Below are 8,580 nucleotides of genomic sequence, written 5' to 3' on the forward strand. Positions count from 1 at the left end.
CCTGCACCCTGCTCCCTCTCCTCAGTGAGCTTGTGGCTGAGTGGGGTGACAACAGGCACAAAACCAACTGCAACAGTGGGTGTGTTCATGGAGAACGTCCTGGGAACAAGAGGAGGGCTGTCCAGACCAGGCAACGCTTCCAGGAGAGGGGTCAGAAGGTGGTCACCTGTGGGCTCCTCAGCCCCTTCCCATCAGCCCAGCACCTCTCTGGACCATGACACCCATGCACATGGCCTATGGAGCCTTGCACCCTGCCAAACGGATGAGGAACCCTGGCATGGAAGGAGCACCCTTGTGTAGGAATCCCATGTTGAGGCACACAGGGACATGGATAAGGGGCAGCAACAACCTTAAATGACCTCATACCCCACCCGACCACACAGAGTCCACCATTCATCCCCACCCACCCAGTTCCTGCTGTGGACACCACAACGAAGATGCCCTGACCCCAGCCACACAGTCAGCCCTGAGGGTGAGAGGCAATGACACAGACACAGAGCAAGTGGGTCCAGGCTTTACTAGGGTCAGAAAGGGCTGGGTAGCTGCCACACTGGGGACCAGAGCCAGCACACCAGTAACACTGGGGTTTTGGGCAATGCAGGGAGCTTGGGGTCAGTCATGCTCCTCCAAGCAGAGCTGAGGGTTAGGTAGTAGCCACCAATGAGCAGTGAACTGCATAGCAAGTTCCCAAGTCTTCTTTAAATTACTTTAGGGTCTTCTTTAAACTACTTTCAAAGCGGCTGAGAAAGCAAAGGGTGGTAGTTCATTTGTAGAAAATAAACAGAAGCAAAGAAGTTAATGGGAAAATAGGTTTTAAAAAAAGGATTAATGGAACTAACTCTTGACAGGGTCCATTGAGGCTAGTGTGAAGCTAGGAATTATGGCTACAGGTGCCTCCATTTGTCTGGGAAAGAAGATTCCTTTAGTAGCACAGGAGGACTAAGGTAACTTCTGACCGACTACAGACTCCAATCCCCACATTAACAAGAGATTGACTTGTAGATGAAGGCCCCCTATATAGGATGGCCACTGTGACAATTCAAAAACTCCACCACCAAACATGAAGGAGGAGTTGAACTGATTGGCAAGGAGTGCAGAAGTGGGCTCCCATTCTCCTGGTAAACATCAAACAGTAATAAATTTGGTTTCCTTCGTTGTTCTCTGCTCAGAGATGGCCCACTCTCTCTCTGGAGAGGGTTCTCTGCTTGAGCCTACATTGCTTATACTTTATTTTCACCTCACTTCCACTCTACTGTCACTTATAATAAAGTTCTCTTGCATGGGTTTTGGTGTCTGACTTTAAATTTTCTTTGGTCAGAATACACAAGAACCGAGGCTTGGAGTTTCAGCTCCCTGCTTTCCTGTGACACTGAGGACTATCTGGTTGGACTCAGGGCAGGGAGGTGGAAGTGAAGGAGGGAACTTTGCTGAACAAGGGAACGGAAGCTTGCAGAGGTCTGATTGGAGAAAGACTTGGAAGAAGAAAGGGAGTCAATGAGGTCTTGCAAAGGAGAAGGGAGTGGAGTGGAAAGAAGGAGAAAAGGAGATGACTGGTGCCTCGAGGCAGCACACTAGTAGTGCCAGGTCCAGGGCCAGCAGGACAGCCATGGATCCCTTCCCCTGGTCCTGGCATCACAGGGTCCTATTTGTTGCCCCACGTGGCCATCTTTGAAAACATAGGTGTTGGGAGGAAGCGGCTGGACTTCATGTAGGCAGAAATCTTCTTCAGGCCCTGTGAGTGGAGAGAGGAAGCAGGAGCTCAGGGCTGCTGCCTCTGGGCTGGAGCAGCCGCTCCAGGAGCAGCCTTTTAAGTGGGTTCAAGTGCTGAGCACAGCACAGTCAGTTTAGGTCCCCAGCTCTGCTAAGGTCACTTGTGAATTTCCTTTAACAAGTGCCCTACCTTAACGAGGATTACCATTTGGGGTAGATAAACCTTTAGATTACAATGTAGGTTCAGAAAATCTACTTAACATCCCTGCGAAGTTGGTCCTACCATCGCCAGTTATCAGGAGGGAACCCGAGGTACAGAATGGTTAGGCGACCTCCTCAGGCTCACACAGCTAGTAAGTGGGAGGGGCTGGAGAGAGCCTGGCTCTGTATCTCCAGTCTCACATTCTGTTGGTTGCACTCCCCTACACCCCTCCTCCCCTACCCGCAGAGGCCCTGTCACTCTCTATTTGCAGAAACGTTTTCCTTTTTATTCCACTTCGCCTTGTTGCCTGAGTTTGCACACATTATCTAGCAGCACAAAGGTGAGGAGAACTTGCCAGAGCAGCTTGGCAGAGAGCAAAGAGATATCATGCAGTGACTCAGCAAATCTTTGACGGAGGTGGATCCATAAGAAAAGGCTGGGCATGGATCTAATTAATCCCTGGTCAGCAAAAAGTCTAAATTTCTCCACGTAGTACTGAAGTCCAATCTCCCTATGCCCCAACCAACCTCAACTGCAGCCCTGATATAGGGACCATGACAAATGGCATTCAGATGTATTGTGTATCTTCTTACCAAGATTGAGTTCCCAGATAATTTCGAAAGGATTCGAAGAGCAGACTGCTTGTTCCCAAAAATCCAGGCACTACTGGCCTCTGGCTGCAGCACTCCCTCCCTCACCCTACAGTCCTGCCAGCTCTTGCACAATCCTCAAGGCCACTCAGCCTGGGACCAGAACCAGAGCTGATGAAAACTAGCTGTGAAGAAGATCACTTTCTCAGCTATAGTGGGAGTAGGATGCAAACACAGCTCTCAGGTTGAAAAACCTCTTGGAGTAACATCTCAAATTCCTGGAGTTCTACTAAAGTAGGTTTTGTTGGTGACGAGCAGACCTGAGTGACCCATGATTATCTGTGAGATGAAGTACGGGCTGTGCTCCCCAGCACCCAGGTGGCACCATAGGTACCCCAGTCTGGTGCATGCTGTTTCCTGCTAAACTTGGTCCCAGGATGGGGGCATCTTAACATGCCCCACTGTGCTGACAGCAAACCCCATATGGAGGAGACTGTCAATGAAACCAAATGAAAATAATTTAAGACTCCATTTCATGGATGGAACACTGGGGTATTTGGAAGAGCAGGTAGGGAAAGATGAGGGAAGGAACATCCCTCACCATAGAACAATGAAAACAAATTCCCTACAGGGCTCCCACATGTACCAGCCACTGCCCTGGGGTTCCCGTGCTTCCCCCACGGGGCATCTGATGGAGCCAAGCCTGCTGCAGAGCAGCTCTCAACACTCTATGCACCTCGCTCTGCCCGTCGCCCAGCCTCCCCTCAGCCTCCCACCACCAGCTGCACACACCCTGCCTTGCTCTCCTCCTGCACAGCGTCCTGGACTGCAAAACCCAGGCTGCATCAGGGCCTGAGGCTGCTCCTTCTGACTGAAGACAGGGACAGCCATCCAAGGGGGCCTTAGAAGCCCAGGCTGAGAGGAGCCCAGCACAGCCTCCATTGGCACTGGGACCCTGAGCAAATGACTTCACCTCTACAGGCATAGTTTCCATGTCTACCCAGTGGGACTCATAATTCCATCAACCTTGTAGGAATATTGTAGAGATTACTTTGATGCCATAAATACAAGATGTGAGTGCAGGTCCCGGCATGTAAAGACGGTGCTCAATAAATGCAGTTTCAGGACTAGGAAAGCATCATAAAGGGAGAATAAAAAGGACATTCAAGAGTGAGGAGGAGCAGGGCATCACCTCAAAGCGGGACATGAAGTCCTTCAGGTTTGGGAATGCGTCGAGGCACTTGGGTTCAAACAGACGGTGCTGGTCAAGAATATCATAAGCGAGGAAATCCACAAAGGTGATCTGCAGAAAGCCAAGAATGAGTGGGCAGGAAAATCTCCATGCTGGAAAGACTGACACCTCCAGATTCCTTCCCTTTTACCTTGTCCCCTGCGAACCATGGCCGCTTCCCCAGGAACTGTGAGAACAGCTTCATCTTCTCAGGCAGGATTTCCAAATACTCAGGCTTCTTTTTCTCCTGAGGCAGAAATCAGCTGTTACCACTCTCAGACAAGGGCTCCCTGCCAGAGAGGCTGGCCTCATCAGTGGTGTGCATGGCCCCAGCTGCCAGGGCTGAGCCTCTGACTTCCCTGAGCCTGGGCCTGTGTCAGAGTCCAGCTTCCATTCCGTGCATCACCATTGCTTAGACTCCTACGTGGTAGCATCCCCATCTCTCAGAAAGAAACAAAGTCAGACAGCAACTAACAGGCCCTGAAAATACACCACTCATCTCTAAACTGCCTCAGGAGTACCTGAGTCCCTGGCAGGCTCTGGACTCAGATGTTGAATAGATTCAAAGAAGTAAAGTACTAAAAGATCCCAAAGGAAAAAACAAAGTTCTAACTTGTGGGATGAAAAAGTATAAAATGGACATTTGAGTAGGGTATGTAGTTGAGAAGTATTTGATGATAAAAGAAAGGAGGGAGAGGGACAGAGGTCTCTGGATGACTCTGAGCTGCAAAGTAAGACAAGGTTCTGATTCATGCTGGTGTAGAGGACACAGAATTGGGGAAACATATGGCAGATGCCCCCAAACAAGGGTGCATTACAATCCCCCATCTTGTAATTCTTTTTATTATGGTTCCAGGAGCAGGCAGATAGTGTGAATAGTCACAAGACAAAACCTTTGGCAGAGGCTAAAGGTCAGAGGTGAAAAGTATCCTAAATACAAACTCTATGTCTAGGAATTGAATTTCCACCCTGTAGTACCCTAAGTTTGGTGGCAATTGGTTCATAGTGTTTATTTGATAAGATTTTGGAGTTCTGGGGATCAGTCTGTTGCTACGATAAATAATCCCTTGGAGAATCAGTCCTTCTGAGGAGTCCAAATGCCAAACAGGACCAGTGTAGATGTGAACCAAAGAGATTAACTCCTATTCCAAGCCCTGTCTGGTCCCTGTAATGGGTGACTCACAAATTCAGGGTTGTAGCAGACCATGGCAAACTGCATGCGAGTATCCATAGCCTGGTTCTCCAAAATGTCCACACGAATCTTCTCCTCTTCTGTTTCCCCACCTACAGTCCATGCAACAGAGACACACCCTCAGCATCCCACCTCAGGCAAGCCAGGGACATGGCCACTGACCCCCACACCCTGCAGCAGCCCCACTCACACAGGTTGTGCTTGCGGGCAATGTAGCGCAGGATGGCATTGCTCTGGGTGATCTTGTGAGCTCCATCAATCAAGTAGGGCAGCTGGATAGACAACCATGGGAAGTCAGGTGGGACACCTGGTCCCACAGTCTCTCCTCCCTGAGTTAGGTCACCTGAGACCTGGCACTTGACGTGTCTGGCACATGGTAATCACTTACATAAACATACCGTAGAATGAATAAATGATCTGGGACACAGACCATCACAGAAAGACAGGGTAGACACCCAGAACTGAGAGTAGTTGGGCAGAAGCACTGATCCTCACTGAGCAGAGCAAGGAGATGAGGTAGGGTTTCAATCGCTTTCCCCAACCATCCCATCCCTACACCTACATTGGGAAAGTCCAGTCCCAGCTTGAACTTCTCATTTAGCCACTGGCTTCTGTCATAGTCAGGAGCTGTGGGGAAAAGATGATGGGAAAGCAAACCTTCCCTGAGTGCAAATGTCCTCCCTCAGGACCCTCCCAAGGGATCAGGGTTAAGACCCCTGAGAGAGTAGATCTGGAATCTGAGCCACTCAGCCTCACATTCCAAGGTTAAAAGTGGGGGAAAATGTTTGTGAGGGTTGTGGACCCAACATGACTGACAAAAAGGCTTAGGCAAGGGCTAAAGGGAACATATCAAGATCACAGACAGAGGAGGAACTAGCAATCCACTCCCAGAATACTGCCTCAGAAGACCGAAATGCATCCTCACAGAGGTTTGGAGAATGGAGGGCTGCTGAGATAAAAAACAGGTGGCCTGGGTTGCTGGGCACCAATCAGCAGAAGCCGGGTGGAGTTTGAACAGAAGGGTGACATTACCGTTCCCCATCGTGTATCGCTTCTCCTCATAGCTTGAGTCTGTGTATTCCAGGAGCAGACGGATGGCGTGAGCCAGCTGGGAGAGGTGGCCATGGCAGAGGTCAGAGATGGAGGGCCCCTGACTGCATAGTTTCATCTCTTCCAAACAAACCCCGCCTACCTTTACACACACACACACACACACACACACACACACACACACACACGAAGCTGACAAAGGCCTCCTGACAGAGACAGGTAAAGGACTCCAGCAAGTACTGAAGAGGATCCGTCTCCTACATGGATCTCCACCTGCCCAGCACAGTGCCTGCCCTGCGCCCCTCTCACCGGCCAGGCGGACCCCCAGCTCACCCCGCGGATGTCCCAATATCCCAGCGTCATAGGCATGGTGCTGTGCACTGAACCAACAGACCTCTCTCCTAGGTAGGCTTTCAGCTTCTGAGTGAGTCTGGCGTTCAGAAGGCGGAGCCTGGTTTTGGTCGGGTCTTGGGCCCGCCCCTCCCCGCCCTCGATTCAAGCAAGCCCAGAGAACTGTGTGCCAGCCGGGGCCCAGAGGTGGGAGGAGTAAGATCCCGTGCGGGGGGTGGGGCGGGGGGGGTGCCTGGTCCTAGAACCTGGGCTGGGTGGCAAAGGCCGGACCCAGCTGGTCTCCTTAGTTCCACCAGCGGCTCCCGTACCCCTCTTCCCACCCTATTCACTTGCTGGGTCCACAGGCGGCTGGCAGTGCCAGACAGTGAAAGAGCAAGGCTAGTCTTTCCAACCTTGCATCGCTCAGTCAAGTGCCTGTGTACTCAGGAAGCTTCAAGCAGCCAGGGTCAGGTGCTCCCAAACGGGGAGTTTCATTCAGCATCTACCACTGGACAATCTGAAAGTTCCTTGATGTTTTATAAGCGATGGCAGCCTTGTTTGTAGAGGAAAAGTGTAAAAAAAAAAAAAAAAAAAAAAAAATAGGAAAGACCTGGAGAATACTGTGGTCTCCCTGCTTTCCTTTAAGGAATTTGGGGGCGTGGCCCTTCAGTCACCTGACTAAGGAGCATAGGAATTTGCCAATTACATTTGATTCTGTTTATGTAAGTAAATTAAAGAACCAGACCAGAGGGGGACACTAAGGTGGCCTCAGTACTGCCAGATTGCTGGGAAACTCTCACACTAAGCAGCACAGTGGCCACAACTAGGGTACGAGCTTGGGTGGAAGATCCCGTTCTCCAAGGAGCACACACCTCTCTGGCTTCCTAATGGAGACAGGAGGGGGCTCAGAGGGACTCTGGAGGAGTCTGCACAGGACACAGGTAGGCCAGGGCCAGATCTCAGCTCTCCAGGTTTCTGCATTCCAGCCCTGGCACTCGCTTTTGACCCATGTATGCTCTTGGTATGAGAGGGTGTCTCAGCTGGCCTTTGAAGTCACTCTGGGATCCAGGACCTGTGGAGCAACCCTCACCAGAACAAGGTCCTATCCAAGTACACTAGCAACTTTCTTCCTTAAAGGCAGGAGACTCAAAATGAAGACAGGTCTGATAGATTGCTCTGTGATTGATTTTGTCCTGTGTAAAGGATTTTACACATAACAAAAATCAGAAAAGTGAAATGGATCCACATGTTAAAGGACAAGATTGTTGCTCTGTAGGAAGTAAAGGTTGGAAATTAGTTAAGACTTTGTTGAGACTGCAGAGTGTGGACCCAGCATGTCAATAAAGGTTTTCCCCCACAGGAACAAGGTGTGGAGTAGGGGTGAAGGAGCACAGGCAGAAGTTATCTCATCCCTATTAATTCAAAGAAGTCACATATTTTGCGTGTCCCTGTGAAGTCAGGGAGCTCTGAGACCATGTCACTGGGACTGGCAGAGTGCAGTCCCTGTTGCAAATGCTGCCTTCACCTTCAGTCAGGTTCAATTCTTCCAACTCAGATCGCCTCAGGCCCCAGAGTGAATCCCCATGTAGTTTTACCTGAAGTGAGGTAATAGCACCACGTCAGCACACACACCCATGTACATGGGCCTCTGAATTATTAAGTTCTCATTATACATCAAGGTTTGTCATAATCAGTTGATAAATCCTTAGCACAAACACATAACATTTCTAGATTCAATTGAGGAAGTGATTTTTAAAATCAACATTAACTAGATTAATAATTTTGAAAGACATAGGATAGATATTGTACATTGGTGTTCATCCTTCTGACTCCGCCTTTTTGAAAATACACTGTGGACGTGCTAACACAGAGACGCCCCATGACTAAGATCATCCTTCAAATTGCCCCAGGTTGGCTCTTAAGGACCGAAGTCAGGTGGGAACTGCAGGGAAGAATTTTTGAAAATATGAGACACACCCTAGTGTTTTTATAGCATCATTAGGAGAGAGAGAGAGAGGTCAAGTGCAGGAGAAGGAGGCCATGCTGCCCAGGACAAGGACTCTGAGCAGCTGGGAAGGTACAGCCAGTGCACAGGGGCCCCTTTAGAGGAAGACAGCTCTGCAGAGGGAAGAAAAGAAGGAGACCAGCAGGCTGTCCAAGGTGGGTCCCAGGGGCCAGGAGGATCATGCCAAGGGGTGACCTGAGTCTCTGAAAGGGACTAGGGAGCAGTGGGATTAGGAACAGTGGTCTGAAGCAAGAGATTGTAGGTGAATGT

The 8,580-nt window shown here is 50.0% G+C and overlaps 1 protein-coding gene across 1 annotated transcript; it reads right to left on the reverse strand.

Annotated features, from left to right (window-relative positions):
* Positions 1 to 498: 498 nt before the first annotated feature.
* LOC124959946 (glutathione S-transferase Mu 1) lies at positions 499 to 6,454 on the reverse strand. Its single transcript, XM_047518449.1, has 8 exons — positions 6,309 to 6,454; positions 5,958 to 6,033; positions 5,488 to 5,552; positions 5,116 to 5,197; positions 4,917 to 5,017; positions 3,885 to 3,980; positions 3,695 to 3,805; positions 499 to 1,732 (listed from the first exon to the last, which is right to left on the reverse strand). The coding sequence occupies exons 1-8, from the start codon at positions 6,342 to 6,344 to the stop codon at positions 1,643 to 1,645; spliced, it is 657 nt and encodes a 218-aa protein (XP_047374405.1). The 5' UTR covers positions 6,345 to 6,454; the 3' UTR covers positions 499 to 1,642.
* Between the last annotated feature and the right edge of the window lie 2,126 nt (positions 6,455 to 8,580).

The sequence above is a fragment of the Sciurus carolinensis genome, chromosome 1, assembly GCF_902686445.1.
Source record: "Sciurus carolinensis chromosome 1, mSciCar1.2, whole genome shotgun sequence".
NCBI lineage: Eukaryota > Metazoa > Chordata > Mammalia > Rodentia > Sciuridae > Sciurus > Sciurus carolinensis.